Source organism: Hyperolius riggenbachi, chromosome 7 (genome assembly GCF_040937935.1).
Source record: "Hyperolius riggenbachi isolate aHypRig1 chromosome 7, aHypRig1.pri, whole genome shotgun sequence".
In the NCBI taxonomy this organism is placed as follows: Eukaryota; Metazoa; Chordata; class Amphibia; order Anura; family Hyperoliidae; genus Hyperolius; species Hyperolius riggenbachi.
The window spans coordinates 310,082,020-310,109,553 of record NC_090652.1 but is presented as its reverse complement, the minus strand read 5'-3'; the positions used below and the strand labels follow the sequence as shown (position 1 = coordinate 310,109,553).

The following is a 27,534-nucleotide window of genomic DNA, read 5'->3' as shown; positions in this document are numbered from 1 at the left end:
TATGCACTTACTTTTGCAGCTACAATCTGTCTGATAACTGCACAACTGCCACAGAATTGATGTTGTGATCAATAATCTGTGAACCTCTTTGCAGTAGTGCCAGGTTTGCTTTTGCCTCTTGTTTTTATATAACTACAGTATTTTTTTGTTTGCTGGTGGCGTAAAAGTATTTGATTGATAAGATAAGAAAATATCACATAGGAGAAAATTTACGAGAAAAAAAAAGTGAATTGTATATGACCCACTGACTCTGAATTAGACTTAAAGAGGAACTCCAGTGAAAATAAAGTAATAAAAAAGTGCTTCATTTTTGCAATAATTATGTATAAATCATTTAGTCAGTGTTTGACCATTGTAAAATCTATCCTCTCCCAATTTACATTCTGACATTTATCACATGGTGACATTTTTACTGCTGGCAGGTAGAACCATGGTCTTGCCATCACACTGTGGGAGGGGTTTCACCACAATATCAGCCATACAGAGCCCCCTGATGATCCGTTTGTGAAAAGGAAAATATTTCTTATGGGAAAGGGGGATCAGCTACTGATTGGGATGAAGTTCAATCCTTGGTTATGTTTTTTCTTTAAGGAACTTTATGACTTTGGCTTTTCCCCTGTTTCCTTTTGTACATGTTGTACAAAGCCTATGGTCACTTTTAACTCTTAATAGCAATAGCTATAAAAGCAGCCGAAAAAAAAGTGTGGTCAAACTGCAGTGGAATACTGTCAGGCTTCTCCTAAAAAGTAAACAGATACAACACTTTTATCTAGCTGATCAAACAATCCATAATAACTCTCAAGATCAAAGCCTATTATTGATTTTCCTAAAAGCTGAATGAACCTGCTGTAATGAGTAATAACATGTCAGCTGCGGTTAGCAGTACCACCACAGCTGCTTCTGGTGCTGTGTCTGCCAGTCTCCCCGCGTCTCTGGCATCTAGCACGCCGAAGACAGGTGTGGGGAGTAACCGCATGTTGCCAGCGGTGGACGGCGGGTCCACCGCGGTCATTGCTGGATCCCTGCCTGCTGGGTTTTCCACATCCCAGGCGTCTAGTACGCCAGGGACGCGTGTCTATGCTGGGCTCAGGGGCACATTAGCGCGTGCGTGTGCTCACCGTCAGGATCTTTATGCCAGGAGGAGGCGCGTCAGCTGACCGGCTGGTCGGCTGACGTCAGAGGGCACGCTCGCCGTTCCTGATTGGCCGAGGCAGGTGGGCATGCCTTGGGGGTCTCCTCCGCTTCTTAAGCCTCTCGGCTTCACTTGCAAAGTGTCTGCTGTTGCAAATACTTCGTGTTAGCGCTCAGACCTAGTCAGTTCCCTAGTGTGTTAGAACCAGCAGGAGCTGGGAATTCACACTAAGTTAGAATCGACTTGATAGCTTAATATTGTACTAAAACTGTTTATTATCTGTGTATGACTCTGGCTAGTTCTGACCAATCTATCTCTCAGTGATTCTATACTAGGGATGCTCATTCGGATTCCACGGAAATGCAATTTCCGAAATTCCAATCGGAAATTGCATTTCCGCATCGGAATGCGGAAATCGGTAATGCAAGTGCGGTAGGCGGATTTCCGCCGGAAATCGCGGAAATTTCCGCCGGAAATCGCGGAAATTCCGCCCGAATTTAACATCGATTTTCTCAAAAACTATAAGGTCTTTTTGAAAACTTTTTTTTGCATCGTGTTCACAAGATTCTGTTTAATACACCCTGAAAATTTGGCGTTTCTAGGACTTAGGGGGGCTTTGCTATTAACCGCTAAAGTCGGCGGATTTTTACTGTAATGTAAAATGCAGAAAATTTGCATCTCCCTATTTTCTGCATTTCACATTACAGTAAAAATCCGCCGAATTTAGCGGTTAATAGCAAAGCCCCCGTACGTCCTAGAAACAACAAATTTTCAGGGTTTATTAAACAGAATCTTGTGAACACGATGCAAAAAAAAGTTTTCAAAAAGACCTTATAGTTTTTGAGAAAATCGATGTTAAAGTCGGGCGGAATTTCCGCGATTTCCGGCGGAAATTCCGCATTGGAATGCGGAAATTGGTAGCGGAAAGCGGAATCGGTAATTAGCAATGGCGGAATACGGATTTACCACGGAATCGGAAATTGCCATTTCCGACCATCTCTATTCTATACCTTTGCCTATCTGATCCTGTTGCCAAACCTAGCCTGATTACCGTTCTGTCTCTGTCTCAGTGATTTTGTACCTCTGCCCATCTGATCCTGTTGCCAACCTTGCCTGAAATACGTTCTGCCTCTGTCTGTCGATTCTGTACCTTATCTGCCTGCCTGTTACCGAACTGATCTGTCTGACCTCTCTACTCTCACCGGGGTGCCCTTGTCTCTGGTGAGAGGTATAGTACTGGTAGTGCCCACCAGCTCCTCTGGTGAGGTATTGCAAATACTATCAGTACTCAGTGCTGCTCGGATACCCCTTTTCAAAATCCGGATCCGATTCGGATCCGGATACCCCGCTATCCGATCCGGATCGGATATCCGAATTCAAAATTTTCCGATCCGAATCCGATTCGGATATCCGACCCTAGTATCCGATCGGATTCGGATATCCGTGTTTAATCCCGGAAGTGGCCTTTAAATTGCTTTAAAAAGGTTTTTTAGGGTATATGAGGCATGTAGCATCATAATTGTGAAAAGGGAAACACTGATGATGTGGGGAGTGGACTTAAAATCCCCCCCCCCAAAAAAAAAATGGCTGTCAATCAACATCAGAGTGGTATCAGGAAGCAGTCGTACTGACGCAGTTGGGGCCTCCCCACAACTCGGACAGCAGACACCTCCAAAAAAAATTACACAGCTATTGTGTTTACATAGTTGACCACGGCACTGTTGTAGGTACCACGGCACAGTAAAAAATTAGGAGAGGTTCCAGGAAGCGGTCGTACTGACGCAGTTGGGGCCTCCCCACAACTCGGACAGCAGACACCTCCAAAAAAAATTACACAGCTATTGTGTTTACATAGTTGACCATGGCACTGTTGTAGGTACCACGGCACAGTAAAAAATTAGGAGAGGTTCCAGGAAGCGGTCGTACTGACGCAGTTGGGGCCTCCCCACAACTCGGACAGCAGACACCTCCAAAAAAAATTACACAGCTATTGTGTTTACATAGTTGACCATGGCACTGTTGTAGGTACCACGGCACAGTAAAAAATTAGGAGAGGTTCCAGGAAGCGGTCGTACTGACGCAGTTGGGGCCTCCCCACAACTCGGACAGCAGACACCTCCAAAAAAAATTTCACAGCTATTGTGTTTACATAGTTGACCATGGCACTGTTGTAGGTACCACGGCACAGTAAAAAATTAGGAGAGGTTCCAGGAAGCGGTCGGTCGTACTGCCGCAGTTGGGGCCCCACAACTCGCACAGCACAGACACCTCCAAAAAAATTACACAGCTGACCATGGCAGGTACCACGGCACAGTTCAAAAAATAAGAACCTGGCTTCATGAAGATGGAGTCAGGAGGTTGTGGTGGTAAAGGGTGGTTAAGCAGGCCAGGCATAGTGATTACCACTCAGCCACTTCATTTCCCCCTCTTGCCAACAACAGGGGCCAGGAACTCACCAACTGCCCAAGCCTCGTTCATCTTTAAAAAAGTCAGTCTGTCCACAGACTGGCCTGACAGACAAGAGCGCTTCTCAGTGACCACGCCACCGGCCGCACTGAAGCACCTTTCCGACATAACGCTGGAAGGCGGGCAGGACAGCACTTCCAGGGCGTATTGCGCCAGCTCGCCCCAGATATCCAGGTGCTTCACCCAGTACTCCAAGGGGTCCACAGGGGTGTCGGTGTCAAGCCCGCTATAGGACCCCATATAATCGGCCACCATCCGGGTCAGGTGCTGGTTCTGGCTTTGAGAGCCGGATGCTGCTGCAGGCACCTCCTCTGTAGGCAGCGGTACTGGTGTGGCATAGAGCGCCTTTGTCAGAGACAGCAGGTTTGTTGGGCGCCTGCTGATGCTGGATGCAGGCACCTGCTGCTGTGCTGGCTGGACTGAGACAGCAGGGGGGGGTGGGAGTCCGGGGGAAGGCTTCCTCCAAGCGCCGAACCAGAATCCGCTGCAAGTCCCTGATTCGGCGCACAGGGTCTCCTCCTACAGGCAGGAACTGAGCCAGCTTCCCCTTCAGCCGTGGGTCCAGCATCAGGGTGATCAAGATGTCCTCCCGAGCACTCATCTCCTTCACCCTTGGGTCTTTGCGCAGGCACTGCAGCATGTGCGCTGCCATAGGGAAGAGGGCTGCCATCTCTGCTGACCTATGATATTCTGCACCGCTGACAGTGCTGTCGTCCTCCTCTGATTCCGGAGCCTCATCTTGCTCTCTCCACCCCCGCACTACTGCAGCTGCACTCCACTGTGCCCCCTCCTCTTCAAGGTCAGGGACCTCCAACTCCTCCAAGTCCTCCTCCAACTCCTCCGAATCCTCCTCCTGCTGCACAGAGGTGGACTGTGAAGTGTGCTGCTGCTGCTCCTGCTGGATCAAGGCTTCCTCTCCCACTTCCAGCAGAGCATCGAGGGCCTTGTCCAGCATGCACACAATGGTCACCCACTCACACAGCGACGCATGGTCCCGGCTGACCATGTTGGTGGCCTCCAGGAAGGGTGCCAGCACAAAGCACACCAGCTGCATTTTTCCCCACTCAGCAGGGCGGATGATGTCTGGGAGGTGGGTGGTGCCGGTCCCCAACAAGTTGGCATCCATGGTGGCTCTGGCCAGGTACAGGTTGACAGCCCGCCTCTGTTCAACCAGACGTTCCAACATCGCCAGGGTGGAATTCCAGCGTGTTGGAACGTCTATAATGAGGCGGTGCTGTGGGAGGTTCAGCTCCAGCTGCACGGCTGTAAGGGTCGCTGTGGCACCACCCGAGCGGCGAAAATGACCCACCGTTTTCCTTGCCGCTCCCAAAAGAGTGTTCATCCCCTGGTAGGTGTGCAGGAATTTCTGCACCACTAGGTTCAGGACGTGGGCCAGACAGGGGATGTGGGTGAGGTTTCCCCGCTGGATGGCGGCAACCAAGTTTGCCCCATTGTCGGCCACCACCTCTCCGACTCTGAGGCCTCTGGGGGTCAGCCAACTGCTCTCTTGCTCTCGGAGCTTGGCCAAGACGTGGTCTGCCGTCAGCTTGTTCTTGCCCACCGTGACCATCTGCAGCAGCGCTTGGCAGTGGTGGGCCTTCACGCTGCTGCTGAGGCGGGGTTGCTTGGCGGCGGATGGAACCGGATCAGAGCTGGAAGCTGCTGCACTTCCCCTGACCCTGCTGCGGGGTGGCACCACCCACCGGGGTGATGATGCTGCTGTCTCCTCTTCACCCCCTTCCACCAAACTGACCCAGTGCGCGGTGAAGGACAAATAGCGGCCTGTCCCGAAGCGGCTGCTCCATGAGTCCATTGTCACATGGACGCGCGCACCAAGCGCATGATCCAGCCCACGCTCCACGTTGGCCTTTACAAAGCGGTGCAGTGCTGAGATGGCCTTGCGTGCAAAGTAGTGCCGGCTGGGGATTGGCCAATCCGGCGCTGCGCACTGCAGGAGCGCACGCATCCGGCTCCCCTCCTGCACAAACGAGTACGGGAGGAGCTGGGAGGACATGGCCTGTGTCAGCAAGCCGTTCAGCTGGCGTATGCGACGGCTGCCGGGAGGCTGAGCCCTGACCACAAAAGAGTCACTCAGCAGGGTCTGGTGGTGGGGGCGTTTTAGGCTTGCACGGGAAGCTGAGGAGGGAACAGAGGAGACCACTGAGGAGGACTGGCTGCCTGAAGAGGCCTCAGTGTCAGCAGGAGTGGCAAAGGTTGTTATAGTGCTCTGACCTCTGCAAGGGCCAGCGCCAGCTTCCTTCAGCCTCTTGAATTCCTGATGCTCAGGTTTGTGCTTATTGCCCAGATGATTTATGAAGCTGGAGGTGCCATAAGTGGAGGGGTGAGACCCTCTGCTCAGCTTCACATGGCATAATTTGCACGTAACATACTTGCTATCCAGTGAGGGCAGATGGAAAAACTGCCATATTGGGGATGGGTGTTTTCCCTTACGTGGCTCAGAACGGGATGCTGCTGTGGATTTTCTGCCGGTGGTGGTTAGGGCCTGGGGTTGAGTGGTGCGGCTGGTGGTAGTCGTGCCACTGACAGATGGAGCAGCAGCCTGCGGGTCACGTATTCCATGCCCACTGCTGCTCCTGCCAATCCCTGAAATGCTCAACCTGCGTGCCAGACCCACTGACTCCTCCTCCTCAGAGTCAGAGCTGACATGCCCCTCCGGTCGCTGGTAGTCCGGGTCCTTCACCTCATCATCAAACTCCCCTTCATCAAACTGCTGGGATGATGAGCCCGCATCAAATTCCTCTTCTGCTGACACATCATGGACGGGCTCCCCCCCAACAATTACTGTCAGCATCTCAGACTCTTCTGAAAAGCCAATTTTGCAGAGAATATTTTCTCTAGGGCTAGGGCTGGTGGTGGTGGTGGCCTCACTGTCACTGGCTTGCTCCTCGTCATGCGCCATCTGCTGCATCACAGACGCGGCGTCCTTCTCCTCCAATCTGCGCCGCTGACCCTGCTTGAAAATGGACGCAACACGGTGCTGCGTCTCTGCAGCGTGACTGCCAGTGGGTAGCGGCGGAATGCCTGATGCGGCAGAACTGCTGCCAGAGGCCGTAATGTTGCTCACTCTCCTTCCGGCCTTTCCCCTCCCCCGTCTCACACTGCCAGTGCCAGACATAGTACTGTACAAGACTCACTGTCACTGATGAGTCGACGTCACAGATGATGTGTGTGGGGTACTTGGTGCACTTTTATTATTGGCGGCGGGCTTGGAAATGATCAGCAGATTGACAGACAGGAGTACAACAACTAAACACACTGACACTGCTCACTCAGTCAGCAGCAGCACAGCAGCAATAATCTGTAGTACTAGCACTGTCTGCAACTACACAATACAAAACCACAGTAGCAGTAGTAATAGCAGCCCAGCCAGCAGCAAGGAGCCTGGAGTGTGTGCACACAGACACAGCACACACAAAGACACAGGACCTAGTAGCAGTAGTAATAGCAGCCCAGCCAGCAGCAAGGAGCCTGGAGTGTGTGCACACAGACACAGCACACACAAAGACACAGGACCTAGTAGCAGGCACAGGCAGCGCAGCTGCTGCAGCTGAAAGACTGACTGACAAGACTGACTGACACTAACAAATTACACAGACTAGCTAAGCTAACTACAACACAGTACAACAGTAAAACCAGAAGGTGTTTTAGTGTTAAAACGCTGGGTTATCACTTGGATAATGTACTTGCTTCAGCCAAACACACTGGACAACCTATCACAGTGGCAGTCACAAAGCAAGGACGAGATTCTTAACATGGCCCCCTCCTTATATACAGGAGGGACTGGCCAAGGTTCTCCTCTGTGATTGGGTGCTTGGGCTTAGGCTGGGAGCGCTCTGATTGGCTGAATGACGTCATGGACATAATGTCCATGGTTACAGCACCCGGATTCGGATATCCGACCGGTATCCGCGGGTATCCGGGTTATGAGACCAACTATCCGCACAGAGCTATCCGGATTCCCATCCAGCTATCCGGAATCCGGATCCGATCGGATAGGCCTAAAAAGTTCGGATATCCGAGTCTATTCGGATATCCGGTATCCTGTTGAGCAGCACTGTCAGTACTTACTGTTGCACCAACCACTTCACACAGTGCATTAAAGTGTGACTCTGTCACGTTACTTCTTGCTGATATTAGCCTTGTTAGCTAACACATTATTATATATCTGTATTATTGGTGATTCTGTAGATCATCAGATAATCAGGTATATATCTGCATTATAGGTGATACTGCAGATCACCTGATAATCAGAATTCTGTTCTTGCTAACACCAATCGTTACACCTGCATTTACATCATGCTGCTATGACTGCTGTAGAAACTTATGAAATCAAATGAAACCCCTGAATGAGAAAACTATGACACTTCAATATACCATTGCTGTTACACATATAATGAGTTGAGTTATGTTCAGTTCAGGTTTGCTTTAGGACAAAAAGGTAAAATTATAAAAAAAGATTTCCAGGAAGGGAAAAAAAAATATTTCTTCACCAAGATCTAGCTGCACCAGAAAATAATGTCTTTAAACATCTTTGGTGTGCACTCTCGTTTCTGCTTATGACCATTAGTACAACTATAGTGCAAACCATTTAACGCGCAGAGACCCAGTGTTGTAATATTACAACATCACATCTAAGGCTAAAAAAAAAAACCCTCCCCCATTCTCTTCTTTTTAAAACCTCATGTATATTACTAATAGGACCTATTGTTCAGTTCTGCAACACTATTGGATGATTGAATGTATAAATAGGTCTGTTTATTTGGCCATGAAGTCATACAACCTTGTTGCCTGCTTTGGAGTATATCATCTTGTTGTTTTGGACGGGATACATCAAGACTCAAGTAAATAAAAAGTTTGAAATATTTTTTCTGTGATAATTAACATGTGTAGATCATGCAGATTTTGTGACATCATCAAATATACTGATATTGAGAGATTTAAAGATGGTTATTTCTATGTTGTAATTTTACAACAGTGTGTCATAGTGGTAGCAAGATTTTTATGCACAGTAAACTTGAGAAGGTGATAGTTTTCTTTGAGGCGAGGATGAAAGTGTTTGCATGACTAATTGAATAATATGTCTACCTGATAAGAGTTGTGGAATGGAAAGTGTGAAGTTGAAACATGAAACATGGACTAATGCTGGGCATACACGGGTCGATCTGGCGGCCAACTAGCCACCGGATCGACTCCCGCCGCGTCCCTGCTCGTCCGCGCGTGCACCCGGATCGATTCCCGCTCGTCCCCGTCGGCGCTTCTTATCTCCCGCTCGATTCGCTGCTATTATCCGGCCGCGGGTATCGAGCGCAGAATCGATCCCGGCGGTGATCGGACACGTCGGATATTATCAATCGAGCCATCAGCGGCTCGATTGATAAGGGGGCATCGAGCCGTGTACGGCCAGCATTAGGGCTGGTGCACACCGAGCGGGTTTTCTCACGTTTTTACAGCCACTTGCGGCTGTGGAAACGCGTGGGTAATGTATTTCAATGGGGTGGTTCATATCAGAGCGGGAGGCATTTTGCTGAAACGCATACTCCCGGGCTGAGGCATTTTTTGGATTGCGGAGGCGTTTCTGCCTCCAATGTTAAGTATAGGAAACACGCAAACCGCTCTGAAAAACGCCAGTTCAGATCGGTTTTGCAGGCGTTTTTGTTACAGAAGCTATTCAGTAACAGCTTTACTGTAACAATATATGAAATCTACTACACCAAAAACGCTACCCAAAAACGCAAAAAACTAGGGGAAACGCTTCATAAAAATAAGAAAAAGCGTTTCAAAAACCGCTAGCGTTTTGCGGATCTGCTAGCGGTTTTTGGTGTGCACCAGGCCTTAATATCAAACCTGGCTTTTCCTGCCTAACAGGAAAGTCATTGGAACTTCCACAAATGCCTGCAGCCCTCAGACCTGCCAATACATATGGTAATTGATGACATTTTTCATTGTTTGATGCATCCACTGGAAACAGGCACCCAATTTGTACATCACAGGGTCCTGCTGGCAGACTTCCTAACCTTTTTTGTGCCCTGTTGTATCAACTGCTATCACCTGTTACCACCTGTTCTTTAACAGCTAATTTTAATTAGTTTTTGTATACCTGTGGTTAGGTGCTGGCAATTAGCTAATTTGTTTAACTTGGGTATGTCTCTACCTACTGTATAGAGCCTTTAGAGTAAATTCATGGGCCATAAGGCCATTACCCCATAACAGCTTCCTGGTCAGCACACTGTTAAACTGTAATATTGCCCACTTGAGCCATAGAGAAACATGGACATTACCTTGCACATTCAGTTGTAGCTGACAGCAGCTGATATATAACTGACAGCAACTGGTATATTTCAATCCTGACAATCTTGTTAGAACTGGAAGGGATCACTGTAAGAAGAAAACGGTGAGCTTCTGAGAGGAAAGGTAAGGATGTAATAATCATTTGCAGCTACGTCATGTGTTTATTTTAAATAATTTTACTCAGTACAGGTTCCTGTTAAATACACCGACAGCAGAAACATAAATAACGGCAGGGCAGTGCAGGCGATATTGCACTAGGAATTTACCGCCCTGTCATGCCCCCTTTCTGCTTCTTGAATACTAGTTTCGGAAAATTTACCGCACAATTACCGCACGCACGATATTGACCTGCGATGTCATTCATGAATACTAACTTCCGCTACATGCTTGCGCTAAATTACCGAACGCTCGATAAAGTATTCGGTAAGCGTTCGGTAACACTTCATGAATCGAGGCCATAGTCTGGATCCAGTGGTTTTTTTTATATGATACTAATTTTTTGTATTAAATTGATAATAAAAATTACTTTTTTTCTTTATTATACTATTGTTATTGTGCATATACATGAACTTATAGTAAAAAATAACTTTTAATTGTTCCTTACATGTGTTCAGAGTGTGAGTGATAATATTGAAATTCTGCTACTCTACAAGCCCAGCATTGCAGTGTTACAACATCCTCCCAAAAAGTTACTAAAATGTCAAAATAAAAAAAACACTGATTTAGGCATCACAAGCCTCCTATAACAACATGTGAAAGGTTGAAAAAAAAAATTTGAAGTTTTTTTTCTATATTTGGGTCTCTGTGGGTTAAGGAGAATACTAATTCAAAAGCAAATTTGTTGTAGATTGATTGATTGATTGATGTATTTTTTTTTTACTTTGACAGGCTTTTGGCTGTGTGTTAGGAGGACATCTACTTCTTCCAAATATCGGTATTAGTCACATCATTGTTTTCATATTTGAATGTTAGCCTTAGTACCCTTCAAATTTTACATGTTTTTTTTTGTATAGGCCTGTAAACATGCAATGCATATCCTGAGTGTCATTTTAGACACACTCACAATAGGCTGCACCAAAAGAGGTGCTAAAGAGGTGTGACCCAGTCAAACAATACATATCTACATTCAACCCTTCGCGCGCATAAAACCAAATGCACAAATATTCAAGGAAAACTACTGAAAAATTATGTTAATTCCAAAACAGAACTCCAGCAATGTCACCACCTTTTCTCTCCTTGGATTCTCTGATTTTTCTCTTCCCATTCAAGTCTTATTACAGGTTTTCCTCTTGGTTTCCTATATTCTTTCATTGATTGGGAATGGTCTTATAATCTTTACTGTGACCTTTGAGGCTCAGCTTCATTCTCCTATGTACTTCTTCTTGAGGGGATTATCCATTCTTGAGATCTGTTCCATCAACTCTACTGTTCCTAAAGTTTTGGTAATCTTTTTGTCCGTGGATGGATCCATATCTTTTGTTGGTTGTGCAGCCCAAATGTACATCTTTTCTGCTGTTGCAGTTTCAGAATGTCTCTTACTTGCCGTAATGGCCTTTGACCGGTTTGTGGCTGTATGCCACCCATTACGCTATAGCTCGGTGATGACTTCCGCAGTATGTTATAACTTAACAATTGTGCCTTGTGTTATAGGATTTTTAATCTCATTAGTACACACCAGCTCAATTTTCAGGTTTCCATTCTGTGGCTCTCACAGTATAGCCCATTTCTTTTGTGACATCCCACCTCTCCTTGAGTTGGCATGTATCAATACCTTTATAATAGAGATATACATCTTCACTACATGCATGTGTGGAGCAACTCTCCCATTTCTGCTCATCCTCTGCTCCTACATCAAGATCCTGAGTTCCGTTTTTCTCCTTCACTCTACAGAAGCTCGTCAGAAAGCCATGTCTACATGCGGAGCCCACCTGGTCTCTGTTGTCATATACTATGGTACAGCGATGTATGTCCACCTTCGCCTTGGAACACCTTTTTCTTCATACAAGGACAGAATGACTGCTCTCTTCTATTGTATTATAATTCCAACAATTAATCCTCTGATCTACAGCTTAAAGAACAAGGACATGAAAACAGCACTGAGAAAAATACACGGCAGAATTCTGACTGCTCCTTTTAAGTAAATTTAATGGGATGATGATGACGATACATATGGTGAAATAAAAAATCTCCATAGGGTGTTAAACAGTCTGTTTTTTTTTATATATAACATACAATGGCAATGATTAGGTTACAATTAAGTAGTGACTAAAGTTAGCAACCCTCAATTGATTTGTGTGTCTTATGAGAACAGAGAAAGTCAATGAAAAGTTAGTACATTTAACCACTTCGGGACCAGCACCCTCTGCCCCCTTAAGGACCAGAGGGTGCTGGTCTAGTAAACCGCTGCTTCCGGACGAATCGCCGCTAAAATCCGCCGCTCCCGTGGTCACGTCGATCTGTTTCCACCTCAGGCTGATCTTTCTGCCGTCACTATGATGGCAGAGCACTGTGCGCCGGTCAGGAGCCACTTTCATTGGCTCCTGACCCTGTCACTCCATGTAAGCCAATGGAACCGGCTTACATGAATGACAGGGCCAGGAGCCAATGAAAACGGCTCCTGCCCAGCTCACAGTGGTCTGCCGTCATAGAGGCGGCAGGGCAACACATTGCAGCGGGGACAGAGCGGCGACAGCGGCGGGGACGGGCGGGGGCGCATGGTGAATGGGACCGCGGTGCCCCCTGCCCGTCGTAGATTTATACTTCGGCGGTCCGCAGGTAGTTAAAGTTGAGGAATAACAGAGGCATGAATATATCCACAGAAACAACTTATTTTTAGTAAATCCTTTACTGTTTACATTTATATTTAAAATAGCTCTCACTACAGATATACTCATAGGGTCTCTAAACTTCTAAATGACTAAACTTGTAAAGCCTTCACTATGTTCTGATAGGATGAAGTTGAAGTTTTTTTGTTTTATTATTTTCTTCATCTAGTCCAGGCTTGCTGGAGATCCATACAAAATCAACACACTTGTATGTAAATAAAAAGAAAAAATATATAAATGTGTAAACAGGTGATTTACCTTCTTTAGTGAACACATTGCAAACATACTTTCATGTCTTATTCACCACAGTTGCCATTTAGGAGTTATTAAAGTTACAGATTTGCACCAATATTGTGAATAAAATCACATCTAAAAATGTTTTTCCATATCGTAATAAAAACTAGAGAGCAAAAGGAAAATCTCATCTTTGCCAACTCTAGCATTTATCTCTATTGTAGTGCTTGGTAACTTTCATTTCAATAAACAAAGTTTCTGATTTTTACTTTTACAGTACAACTTACATACCATTTTTTTTATTTGTAATGCCTTTTGCTGCAATGAAGCAAAGAGTACTGGTACTGTAGGGGGAAAGGGAGGGGAAACATAAACCAATTTATTTTATGCTTCAAAAACAAGTGTTTCACAGAGACAGCATAGGACAATACCAGAGCTTTTTGAGGTTATTCATGTCTTGGCCCAAATAGCCACACACACACACAAAAAAAACCAGGGAAACCAGATAATGAATTTATAAGCACAGTTAGACAGGACTGTACTGCAGTTCTGTTGTGTTCTCCTATACTGTGCTTTTATACCTGCCTTTAATGCAATCAGTCATTTTTAGTTTCTTGTATTATAAACTGAACAGAGGCGCCAAAAGGATAAAAACAGTTTTTAAAATATTTAAAATTGCTTAGGAGGCAGTGGTGGACTTACGTCCCTCAAGCAGACACAAAAAAAACTGTGTAATTCAACATAAGTATATTTATTGGTACACTCCAGGGTTTTTTTCACAACGCGTTTCGCAGGTCTATACCCGCTTCATCAGGCAGTAAGGTAGGAGTACACAGCAATATGTCAGAGTCACACCAAAGGCGCCAGGTGTGACTCTGACATATTGCTGTGTACTCCTACCTTACTGCCTGATGAAGCGGGTATAGACCTGCGAAACGCGTTGTGAAAAAAACCCTGGAGTGTACCAATAAATATACTTACTTACTTACAGTAAGTTGAATTACACAGTTTTTTTTTTGTGTCTGCTTAAGGGAGGTAAGTCCACCACTGCCTCCTAAGCAATTTTAAATATTTTAAATACTGTTTTTATCCTTTTGGCGCCTCTGTTTAGTTTATAATACATTATATATCCACCCTTGGTGGAGGGGGATACCCTTTTTTCTTCACGTCTACAGAGAGCGACTTCTTAATCCTGAGTGGGGACAGGTTAATCTCCTCACCTGCTTATATAGTGGTTGCCTGGAGGTAACCCTGGTTTGTGAGTATACATGTTACGCCTTCTCATTATACCAATTGCCTTGACTTACTACACTATATTGGGCTCTCGGTTCTCCCCTTTTCATATATTTTTAGTTTCTTATTTTTTTGTTAGTTATTTGTGTTCTTTGTATCTTCTGCTTCCTTAGAGGCTATTTTGTTTATTTGTTTTTAGGCCTGATTTTATTAACTGCTCTCTTGAGTATACTATTAGGATTTGCACCTGATTTATAAAACAGCCTTTCAGCTCTCAGCACAAAACAAAGGTTAGAACAAAAAATTCAGCTTAACCGAAGACTGAAATTACGTTCCTTACCTATTTTTTTTTTTTTTAACCACATGTTCACTTGCAAGATTTAAAAAACAAAACATAATTGTAGATAAGATAAGATAAAATAAGAGAGTAACTATTAAAAAATGTTTACTACACATTAAAAAAATAAAAAAAATGTATGCATGAAAAAGAAGATATTTTTTTAAAAAAGAAAAGAATTGATGACTCCAAATTTACTTCTATTTTTCAAGGAATTGATCATTTTGGAAGGTAAAAAGGAATGAGAGGGAGCGTAATTGGCTATTTATTTATGTAGGGCTTGTTGTTTCAAATGTGAACATGGTTTTAGGAAATGTCTAAATAGTGTTTTCATTGTAAAAAAAAAAAAAAAAGTTTTCTAGTGTTGTTGTTCACTGTTCAGATTTAGGTCATTGCTGTATTTGACCTAAATGTGGCTGCTTGAATTCAGGTACTGTTCACCCCCCCCCAAAAAAAAGCTAATTGAACTGTTAATTTGGTAAATTGCATTGATATCAATTGTTGTCATTTTTTTGTGGTAAAATAGCAAAGTCACCACACATGCTAAGATCACCCCATTGCTAGGTATGTATGTTAGAGAGAACAGTGTGTGCAAGGGGAAAAATTAATGTGGGGGGATTGGCAAGTCTTCCCCTTTCCCCCTTGCCCACATAATTCCCTCCTCCAGTGCCCAGGTGGAGGGTGGAGGTAACCACCCCCATGTCTGTGAGAGTAGGCCCTGGGTGGGGGGGATGCTCATGGTGACATCTGGGGTCCCCATTAACAAGAGGACCCTCAGATATCCATTTCCCAAGGTGAAATGAGTATAGGGGTACTGAAGTACCCATTTCCATGAAGTATAAATACATAGGAATACAACATGAGAAATGTTTTTAATCATCTTAATTAACCATCTATACTTATCTTTAATCAATGTTTCCATGCAAATATTCTCAGAAAGGCCCCACACCAATATGCTTGGACATCTTGATTGAAAATTTCCAAGCATCACCACCACACACACTGCACCACGATGCCAGCAGCGCTAGCTAATCTAATTATGGCAGGCCTCACAAGGGATACTTTAACCTCTTGCTGACCGTGTCACGCCGAAGGGCGTGGATGTGGCGGCAGCCCCAGGACCACCTAACGCCGATTGGCATAAGGTCCTTGGGGGCCTGTTTTGTAGGAGATCGTGTGTGCCTTCAGCCTCCCAGCAGTGATTGCCACTAGGAGACTGTTAGACAGTGAAATCGCTGTCTAATTAGCTTGTACAGCACTGTGATCCATGGCAGTGCTGTATTGGGGACAGCCGTGCGACACGCCTGTCCCTCTGGGAGACAAGATAGTGATCGGTAGCCTATGACAGCTGATCACGCTGATTGGCTGACGGGGGGAGGGAGGGAGGGACAGATAGAAAATAAATTAAAAAATAGTTAAATTTATTTAAAAAATAATGTACTAAATATTTATTTAAAAAAAACAAAAAAAACATTGGGGGAGTAATCAGACCCCACCAGCAGAACAGTGCAGCACGCACCATGTTTGTTTTTTAACAGTCCACACATGCACGAAGGAGGGGAAAGAAAGGGATGCTTTAGTCTGACCAATTTGCCGGAGGGAGTGGCATATTTAAAGGAGACACACAGCAGAATGCAGTAAATTATTCAGGATACCCCCTTTTACGGTGCTGTTGCTGGTTCGAGCATCAGACATACTTACTATAGCTATATATTGCTGTATATTGGTATTCAGTGATGCTTAGCCAAGGCTGATTAGATATGCAAACTGATCTACCTCCTAGGCATTCTGGGAAACCAGGAATATTTTCTACTGGCTGTAGAACTTTCAGTAAACAAACTTTACACAGAGATCACCTGCCAGCAGTAAAGATGTTGCACTTATTGTAAATTACAGAATGTAACATATTTTTCAGACTATAAGATGCTCCTGACCATAAGATGCACCTAAATTTAGAGGCCAATATCGGGGGAAAAATATATATATATTAAACCTGGTGCATCCATGGTGAAAGGGGCATCTTGTGGATTATGCCCCCTTTCTACATCATGCCCCCTTGTGCCTCTTGTGTCTCCACTTGTCCTCCTCTGTCCCCCATGTGTCCGCCTCTGTCCTTTTTGTGTCCTCCTCTATGCCCCTTTGTGTCACTACGTCCTCTGTTTGTCCCCCTGTGTCCTCATCTGCATGGGCACAGTATAGGGAGTCCCCAAAATTGTGGTGGGTTAGAGATTCGTATTGGCAGGCGTTCACAAGTCAGGAACTCCCTGCATTTGGCCTATAAGACACAGTGACTCCCCCCCCCCCCCACACACACACACACACACACTTTTGGGGAGAAAATGTGAGTCTTATAGTTCAAAAAATACAGTAAATTGGGGTGAGGAAAGATGTTACAATAGGGAAACACTGACTAAATATATGTTTTAAAGAAATTGCAGTAATGTTCTATCATGGGAAAAAAGAAAATCAATCTGTTTTTTTTCACAGTGCATAAAAATAAAGTCCTAATACACATGTGAGTATTAAATGTACCCAGGGATAGAGACCTCAGAGATCAGGCAGGACTATACAGGAGAGACACAGAGACACATCATCGTCACAAGTGTTGCTCAGCAGAGCTATTCAGGTAATTCACTGCAGGTGTGTGCTGATGAGAATGACAAAGAGAGGGAAAGGCAGCGCAAAACTGCTGAAAGGACAACTGAAGTGAGAGGGATATGGAGGCTGCCATATTGATTTCCTTTTAAGCAATACCAGTTGCCTGGCTATCCTGCTGATCCTCTGCTGCTAATACTTTAAAGCTATAGACTCTGAACAAGAATAACGCAGATCCAATGTTTCTGACATTATTTTCAGTCAAGCTGCATGCTTGTTTCTGGTGGGATTCAGACACTTCTGCAGCCAAATAGATCAGCAGGGCAGTCAGGCAACTAGCATTGTTTAAAAAGAAAAACATATGACAGCCTCCATATTCTTCTCACTACAGTTGTGCTTAAAAGGATGTTTGCCTGTATGTATGTCACCTGACACACAATCTATGCATCTAATATTTTGTGAATAGAAAGCATGCATGCCATTTTAATTTTTTTACATTTTCACTTACAACATAATTTCTGAATTGTAATAATATATTATTATAATGGGTCTATAAAATGCCATCATCTTTTGTTTTGCTCTAAAATTAAAGTGATGCAAACACATATGATGCAAACAAGGCCAGTGTTGCTTGCAAATTTTATCCAAAGTCATTTTCGCATTGAAAATGATATTTTTAATTTTGAGAATATATATGGTCAAAGGGAAAAAAATCTATGCGAACATTTGCAAAAAAACATTTAAATCACTCCTTTTAATGCATAAATCTATATATATAAAATCGGATGTGTGTATGTGTGTGTGTATGTGCCGCGATCACTCGAAAACGGCTTAACCAATTTGAACGAAACTTGGTATAAAGATCCCTTACTAGCTGGGATGATACATTCTGGGGGTCTCGCGTCCCCCCTGCATACCTGGGCGGAGCTACAAACAGCAAATCAGATTTCACCCATTCATGTCAATGGAAAAAATGGAAAAGGCTGCCATTCTCATAGTAATCAAGCCAGAGTTCCCACACTTGGCACAGTTGGTCACTTGGTGACTAGAGATGGCCCGAACCTCTGATTTTAGGTTCGCAAATGGGGTTCGTAAACTTCCGCAAAAGGTTCGGTTCGTGCAAACTTTTGCAAACTGCAATAGACTTCAATGGGGATGCGAACTTTGAAAACTAGAAACATTTATGCTGGCCACAAAAGTGATGGAAAAGATGTTTCAAGGTGTCTAACACCTGAGTTTTTTCAGTGACTACAAGAGGGGAAAAAATTTCAAAAAAGACCTTATAGTTTTTGAGAAAATTGATTTTAAAGATCTCCTTCTGACCGTGGGAAAATTAAACTCCCGCCGAATTTAGCGGTTAATAGCAAAGCCCCTTTAAAAGCTAGAAACACCAAAATTGCTGGGAATGTTAAGTAGAGCAGTGGGAACAAGAGGAATTTTTTTTTTCACAAAGACCTTATAGTTTTTGAGAAAATCGATTTTAAATTTCAATGTAAATTCCCCTTTCTGACCATAGGAAAATAAACCCTCACCGACTTTAGCGGTTAATAGCAAAGTCCCTTTAAAAGCTAGAAACACCAAAATTGCTGGGGATGTTAAGTGGAATAGTGGGAACAAGAGGACATTTTTTTTCTCAAAAAGACCTTATACTTTTTGAGAAAATTGATTTTAAAGTTTCAAAGTAAAAAGAGTCGATTCATTAAAAAAGAACGATTCATTAAAAAGATCCGGCTCATTCATGAAAACCGTTAGTATAGCAGAGAATGCGTTCTGAGTAGGACATGAAGCTGCTGGCTCCGCTGCTGTTTCTCCCCACCTGCCTGCACCTGTCAACCCCCAACTAGGCTGGCACCCAGTGCACCCATGGGTGCACCGGGTGCCAGGCTAGATGAGGGTGACAGGTGAGGAGGTGGGGAGAGACAGCGGAGCCGGCAGCTATGCGTCCCAAAGGACACATTATCTGCTATGTGGGGGGCATCGGAGATCTTCAAACAACTTAATTGAAGATCGCAACATAAGAGGATACATTATTCGTTGATCGTTTACGGAGGATATTGGTGTGGGAATTTTTTTTAAAGGTACAAGTAAGTATTTATGGTTAATTTAGAAAAATAAAATAATTTTCTTGTAGTTGTGTTTTTATTTCATTTAACCCTTTGTGGAAATGGGTAAAGTGTACTTAAAGGGGACTCCCAGATGCCACCATGAACCCCCTCCAGGGAGTCGTCGCCCCCACCTCCTCCTGGGGCACCGGAGGTGGGGAAGAGTCCCTTGTCCATGGATTGGTCAAGGGCCCTGGGGGGTGGGGGAATGCTTGGCCGCCCCTCCCCCCCAGAGCCCCTCCATACCATGGACCATGCGGGCTGGTATAGCTCAGGGTGCGAAGCCCCAGTCAGCCGAGGATCCGCATTCTGGCTATCCCAGCCTGCATGGGGGACAAGGGGTTACAGAGGCTCAGGAGGGGGACCCCACGCCATTTTTTTTCAGATTTCCCACACACAGCACATAAAAATAATAAAAACTATTTTTTTAAAGGACTTCCGAGGCCACAAATGTGAAAAAAGTTAAATACCTTTTCATAATCCAGATCCATGGAGGACGCCATCCGCGCCCTCCCATTCATTTCGCCATGGATCCCGCAGTAATACCAGCCCCGGTTGGGTCCCTACCCCTCTGAATGGGTCGGATTCTCATCCCCCCCTCAATACGGCCACCACAGATTGCCGTGGCTGCGCAGTCCGCGTAGACATGATTGAGAACCCAACCCATTTGGAGGGGGCGGGACCCAACTGGGGCCGGTATTACTGCGGGAGCCCTAGCGGAATGAACAGGAGGGCGCGGATGGTGTCCTCCATGGATCTGGATTATGAAAACATATTTAACTTTTTTCACATTTGTGGCCTCGGAAGTCCTTTAAATATTGTTTCCTGCTATCAAAATTCCCCCTTAGGCTTTCATTGGGCCTCCTATATCACTTTCCAAAATCTCACATTTTTTCAAAGGGTGATGGCTCAGCAGTGGTAAATGTTCTAGCATTGTTGGGACTCTTAGGGAGATCATGACTGGTGAGTTTCGGGCCCCTAGGCCAAAGAGGTCATAGCCTAGGGTCACAAAAACCTGTTTATTTTGGCAATGTTCATGGTGGAAATTCTGATGAACATAAATCGCCGCCATGGCTGTTAGCAAAGTCTGAATATCACGACATGTCTCATTCAGGTAGAAGGCATATTGTTGTACTTGCACTCCAGTGTTGGGTTCCCTAAATCTCTGCAAACCAGAGTTATGGGGGTGCAAAAATGCTAAATTCCCCCATAGGCTTTCATTGGTGAGTTCCGTGCCCCTAGGCCAAAGAGGTCATAGCCTAGGGTCACAAAAACCTGTTTATTTAGGCAATGTTAATGGAGGAAATTTTGACGAACATAAATCGCAGCCATGGCCATTAGCAAGTCTGAATCTCACGACATGTCTCATGAAGGTAGAAGGCATATGATTGTACTTGCACTCCAATGTTGGGTTCCTTAAATCTCTGCAAACCAGAGTTACGGGGGTGCAAAGGTGCTAAATTCCCCGAAAAATAACCCGACTTTTCTGTTCCAGAAAAAAGTGTGCAGATTGTGCGGCTTGAAGCTAACTCTGCTTACCTTTATGGAGCTATCTCATCTTTACCGCAGAGCAGTAAAACCTTCTTTCAACTTTCAAAACTTAACAGTAAGTAAATATTTAAGCAAATAACAGTAGTGGAAGCTTGAAACAAATATAAACATTTAATTTTGAATAGTTTATATTTCTATGATTAGACAACATTTAAGTTCTTTGAGCAGGAAATAAATTAATAGTGCTCTACCTGTATTAATGCAAGGCAACTTTACACTACCACAAAGGTTTTGGGATAGTGTTCTGTGGACTGATGAAACAAAATTAGAACTGTTTGGGCCCATAGATTAACGCTATGTTTGGAGGAGGAAGAACAAGGCCTATGAAGAAAAGAACACCTTGCCTACTGTGAAGCATGGCGGGGGGGTCAATCATGCTTTGGGGCTGTTTTGCTTCTGCAGGTACAGGGAAGCTTCAGCGTGTGCAAGGTAGCATAAATTCTCTTCAGTACCAGGAGATATTGGAAGACAATGTGATGCAGTGCATCACAAACCTGAGGCTTGGGAGACATTGGACCTTTCAACAGGACAATGATTCCAAGCATACCTCCAAGTGCACTAGAGCATGTTTGCAGGTTTAAGGCTGGAACATTTTGGAGTGACCATCGCAGTCACCAGACTTAAATCCAATTGAGAACCTCTGGTGGGACTTAAAAAAAGCAATTGCAGCACGCAAGCCTAAGAATGTGACTGAACTGGAGGCTTTTGCCCATGAAGAATGGTCTAAGATACCTGCATAGATCACTGCAAGACACTTGTGTCAAGCTATGCTTCACGTTTAAAAGCTGTTATAACTGGAAAAGGATGTTGTACTAAGTACTAAGAATGAATGTCACTTTGGGGTTGAATAAAACTGATAATGATGTGAGCACAGAAAAGACATGTGTGGTTATTTCATTATAAATGTTATGTTATATTTGTCTGACTTAAAAGTGCCTCTTTGATTTAATTGTAAACAAGATGACTGAAATGATCAAAATCAATGTCAAACTGGCAAAACGCTCAATTTCAGTGGGGGTTGAATAATCATGAACACAACTATATATCTATATCTATATATACATATATATATATATATATATATATATATATATATATATATATATATATATATATATATATACATATACATTTTGTGCAAATATTTTGTCAAGGTTAAATAGTCATAACCATTCCTTGCTATATCTAGATCTTAGATAACTGCAATTTAGCTCTTTTTTTATTCTTAGACATACCATATATTTGTAGAAGACAGGAACTATGAAGATGTTGCTTTAAATGTCAACCATATTGTACACCAAAATTTCACAGAATACTTGAAGCACATGGGTAATATCAAATCAAAGAGGGACTTATGATGTATACGACTCTTCTAATAATCACTTAAAGCAGTTCATAGTGGAATATTTCCTGTAATGGAGAAAGTTATGCAATCTAACATTACAGAATTTTTCCTATTAAATTTCTCAGATTTTTCCTCATCACTGCAAGCTGCACTGTTTATGTTCTTCCTTTCAGCTTACATTCTCACATTGGTTGGGAATGGACTCATAGTGCTAACCATATCTTTTGAACCAATTCTTAAAACCCCAATGTACTTGTTCCTCAGGAATTTATCCTTCCATGAACTCTGTTTAACCACCGTCACTGTCCCCAAGGTCCTGGAGAACTTCTTGTACAAAGAAAGGTCTGTACCTTTCTTTGCTTGTGCCTCTCAGATGTTTATATTTTTCACCATTGGTATATCGGAATGTGTCTTTCTTGGAGTTATGGCATTTGATCGGTACATGGCCATTTGCCACCCTTTACGCTACATGTCAGTTATGACTACAAAACTGTGTTATCAGTTAATTTTGAGTTCATGGATTATTGGATGTTTGATATCTCTGGGCCAAACCATTTTCATCTTCAGTTTGCCTTATTGTGGCTGCAACCGTATCCCCCACTTTTTCTGTGACATTCCTCCTCTGCTTAAATTGGCTTGCGCCAACATTTTCATGAACAAGCTTACCGTTTTTATTGCCAGCATATTTGGAACTATAATTCCATTCCTGCTTATTATCTGCTCATATGTAAAGATCCTAACCTCTATTGTGACCATACGCTCATCAGAGGGGCGACATAAGGCTTTGTCAACATGTAGCTCACACCTGGTGTCAGTCATTCTCTTTTACAGTACTGCCATGTTTACTTACTTGCGGTTGGATACTTATGGTTCTGACCAGAATGATAGAATGATATCTCTCTTCTATTGTCTTGTTGTTCCTACCATTAATCCTCTTATCTACAGTTTGAGGAACAAGGAAATGAAGGATGCTCTGAGGAAAATGATTTCAAAAATGCTGTTTGCGTTATTTGCCATTTCCAGTTCAAAAATTAGTAAATTTGCATTTTAGCGACAAAACTGCTTTACTGTAGTAATAAACACACAATGGTTACCACACCTAGTACCGGCAAACAATACATATCCTTATGTTTTGTATATGAACACGTGCAGTAAAGTTCTATTATGTTGCTCATTTGCTGTCTGTATTTATGCACCTTCTGTCAGTAAACATATGGTTACTAAACATTTCTTTGTTTTGAATGTATTTGATCAGAACAACTAAATCTATGGTAGTTGGTTTTTTTTGGTTTTGTTTTGTTTTTTGTTTTTTTCAACAATGGGAACTATGGCAGGTTTTTGTTGGATGTGTATTTCTTTATTCAGACCTTTAACAACATAATTATCATGAGTTAACCAATATCTTCAGTAAATACAGACGACCAGTAAGGATGAGCAATCAATTTTCCAGAATTCCAAATTTTTTATTTCATATTAGTATTTAGCATACTGAATCAAAATGTCATGGAATTCCACTAAATTTGTCAAGCCAAGTCAACATGTACATGTTTTTCTGTTTTACTGCCCTGTGCCTTTGGGTTAGATGTAAATTACGTGTGTGTGTGTGTGTGTGTGTGTGTGTGTGTGTGTGTGTGTGTGTGTGTGTGTGTGTGTGTGTGTGTGTGTGTGTGTGTGTGTGTGTGTGTGTGTGTGTGTGTGTGTGTATGTGTGTGTGTGTGTGTGTGTGTGTGTGTGTGTGTGTGAGATGGGACAATACATTTTCCACTTTGCTCCTGCAAGCCTGTGTGCGGACTCCTCCATCGATTTTCAAAATATTCTTAATTTTCATGAAAATAATGTTAAATTTGATGTTTGAGTGAAAATGTCATAATTTTTTTTTATTTTCGAATTTTTTGTGGTTTTGGTGAATTTTAACAGTAAAAATATTGTGTTTTTGCAGTAAAATTTTTCGTGCTAAAATATTGATTTTTTTCCTGTAAAAATATTGATTTTTGCCAAAAATACAAGCCGATTTTTGTGAAAAAGTCAAAAATAAAATTTTTAATGTTAAAATGACTTTGGTGGAAATTTGCAAGCAACACTGTTAATCACTTATCTTCAGAGACACACCTGCTCCACAATGTCTCTATGTCCCTATGTTTATAAAAAGTCTGTTGTCCTTCAGGAGAATGGCTTATGTTATAGCAAATGCTTATAGCAAAAGGTGAGTTTTGGAAGAGAATGTTTAAAGATTTGAAAAGTGGGAGAGTGACAGATGTGCTATGAAAGGGCATTCCAGAGGAGTGGTGAGGCATATGAAAAGTCTTTTATACGTGAATGCGAGGAGGTAATTCTAGAGGATAAAAAGAAGCTCATGTGCAAATCTGAGATTGTGGTTGGGTTGGTATCTGGGAACTAGTGAGGAGATGTATAGGGTAGAGAGATTGTGGAAAGCTTTATAGGTTAGGTTTAAGAGTTTGAACTGGATCCTCTGGTTAATTGGTAGCCAATGAAGGGCTTGACAGAGAGGAGCAGCAGAGGAAGACCAGGAAAAGAGATGAATGAGATGAGCAGCCAAGTTCAGTACAGATTGAAGACAATGGATAGGTGCTAGTCGGTTAGTTGGAAGTCCACCAAGCAATATATTAAAATTGTCTAAATGAGATAAAATAAGAGCATGTACTAACATTTTAGTTTTGTCCTGAGTGAGAAAAGGTAGAATGCATGATATTTTTTTGAGTTGGAGATGACAGGAGCTGGTTAGGGAGTTAATGTGAGGAATAAATGAGAAAGAAGAATCAAAAATTACCTCTAAGCACCAAGCTTTGAGTACTAAAGTTATAAGGGCGTTATTGACAATTCTTGTTATATCAGGGAGAGAGGTGGACAGAAATGGTGGATAGACAATTAGTTCTGCTTTATTCATATTAAGTTTTAAGAAGTGAGAGGACATGAAAGAGGATAGAGCGGACAATCGGGAGCCCGTGTGAGGAGGGAGTTTAGGTCTGGGGCAGAGAGCTAAATTTGTGCATCAGCTGCATATAGGTGGTATTGAAAGCTAAATGAGTTGATTAAGTTACCAAGGCCGTGCATGTAGATAAAAAAGAGGAGGGGACCAAGGACAGAGCCTTAAGGGACCCGCACAGACAAAGGATGTGAAAAGGAGGTTTGATCTGAGTAAGAGAAGGCGAAAGACCTTCCAGAGAGATAGGAGGATATCCAGGAGAGAGTGAGGTCCTTTATGCTTATAGATGAAAGGATCTGTAGGATTAAAGTGTGGTATCAAATGCTGATGACAGCTCAAGAAGGATGAGTATGGAATAATGGCCTTTGGATTTAGCTGTGAGAAGATCATTGGCTACTTTAGTAAGGGCAGTTTCTGTTGAGTGGTTTGCCCGGAAGCCAAACTGGCACTGATCAAGCAGGAAATTAGCAGATACATAAACACAAGAAACATTTTTGAATGTCCTGTGAAGCAGTGGAAATGGATGCAAGCTTTGATAGTTGGTCAACTGGTGTAAATCCCACATGTGGCTTATGTGGTCCTGGGGTTCAGCTAAAACATAGGGTTTGGCTATTAAGCTTCAGGATTTCAACTAGTATATAGTTGAGCTCCAGATAGAGCACGAGCACTAGCCCAGAAAGGGAAATAGTTATTATTAGATGATGGGTAGGATGAGTATGGAATAATGGCCTTTGGATTTAGCTGTGAGAAGATCATTGGCTACTTTAGTAAGGGCAGTTTCTGTGGAGTGGTTTGCCCGGAAGCCAAACTGGCACTGATCAAGCAGGAAATTAGCAGATACATAAACACAAGAAACATTTTTGAATGTCCTGTGAAGCAGTGGAAATGGATGCAAGCTTTGATAGTTGGTCAACTGGTGTAAATCCCACATGTGGCTTATGTGGTCCTGGGGTTCAGCTAAAACATAGGGTTTAGCTATTAAGCTTCAGGATTTCAACTAGTATATAGTTGAGCTCCAGATAGAGCACGGGCACTTGCCCAGAAAGGGAAATAGTTATTATTAGATGATGGGTAGGATTGGGGAAGGATAGAGGTTATAGTCAGAGAGAGAAGATCAGGGTTAGTCATTTAGAAAACAGTTCTCTTACCAAGAATGTTTGTGTCATGTGCATTTATAAGGTTTTAGTTTGGGTGGATGGGGGGGGGGGGGGCATGTTATGCATCAGGCAAACTGTTAGTAGAATATTGATAAAACAACATATTTTTTTAAATTGAAACCATCAGCCATATCTGGCACCTACGGGGTTGCCGATCTTGAAAAAGCGGGGCGATGCCAATGATACTTGTGGATCTATCTGCCACTTAGCCACCTGCATCCCTCTGAAATCCCTTGGTGAACAATCCTTGCCCGTACCATGTGACACAAAAGGTCTATACAACCATTCTGCTCACACCATTCCACACATACCAAAAAAACCTCAAAATGAGGTATTCCTAGAAATGCACCAGATTACTTCTGTAAATATATATGGTTATCAATACCTAAAGGTTATATCAGGCTGGCTATTGTGAATGTGGCTTATAGAGTTCTTCTTTTATGTTGGAGAAAGGGGGTAAATGTGACCCATGTCTTCTGGTCTCCTGCCCCATATTAACAAGGTTCTGGTCCAGGATCCATGGACAATCTTTGTTTAATGTACCTACCCATAAAGATTATTGATCTGAACTACTGAATTTAAACTCCCCTCCCTGTCTAAGTCCCACAGAGCTAGGCCACCTTCATGTTGGTTTTCACATAAAAAACCTTTGCCAAAGTCTGGAGTAGAGTCACAGTCTAAATTGAAAATGTCAGATTAATGACTCTGTGGTACATGAAAAAGTACGGACAGTATAGTACATAATAAATACAAGAGGTTGGAAAAGATCTGAGGACCCTCGCTGAAATATATAGGAATATATTATGCCCTGTAACAAACTGAAGGTTGAATGGACCCTCAGGGTCATGTGGAAGATGTGTCTCATTTTGAGTACATTATAGTTATGGCACTCTTAACGCCTGCATATTAGCCTCTTTTTCTTACTTTTTTCTCTTTCTAAGTCAAATTATTAATTTTCCCTAGCTGTCTCCTCTTCCTTCCAGAAAGTCCGTGGTGAACTTCTTAGGGCCTGTACACACTGAAAGACGCAGGCAAAAACGCAAGCGCATGCGTTTTTAAAGTGCCTGTAGTTTTAAAAACGCATGCGCTTTTGCCTGCGTTTTTTGTGCGTTTGCGTTTTTCTTGTAATTGCTGATTGGCTAAAAAGAATACTTTGTTTTTTTTCTAGTTTACATTTCAACAGGAATCAGGACATTGCAGAGTCTTCTGGGATACTGACTTCTGAAAAACGCAGGCAAAAACGCAAGCGCATGCGTTTTTAATGCGTTTTTCATGCGCTGCGCTTAAAAAAGTGCAGCAGGCAC

General features: G+C 43.1%; 1 protein-coding gene across 1 annotated transcript; it reads left to right on the top strand.

The window, feature by feature from the left end:
• Positions 1-22,199: 22,199 nt before the first annotated feature.
• Positions 22,200-23,180, top strand: LOC137526193 (olfactory receptor 10AG1-like). Its single transcript, XM_068247411.1, has one exon. It carries the CDS (start codon positions 22,200-22,202, stop codon positions 23,178-23,180), a length of 981 nt encoding a protein of 326 aa, XP_068103512.1.
• The last annotated feature ends 4,354 nt before the right edge of the window (positions 23,181-27,534 follow it).

Coding starts and splice junctions, on each gene's coding strand:
- LOC137526193 (XM_068247411.1), top strand. CDS start 22,200: ATGGAGAAAGTTATGCAATCTAACATTACAGAATTTTTCCTATTAAAT.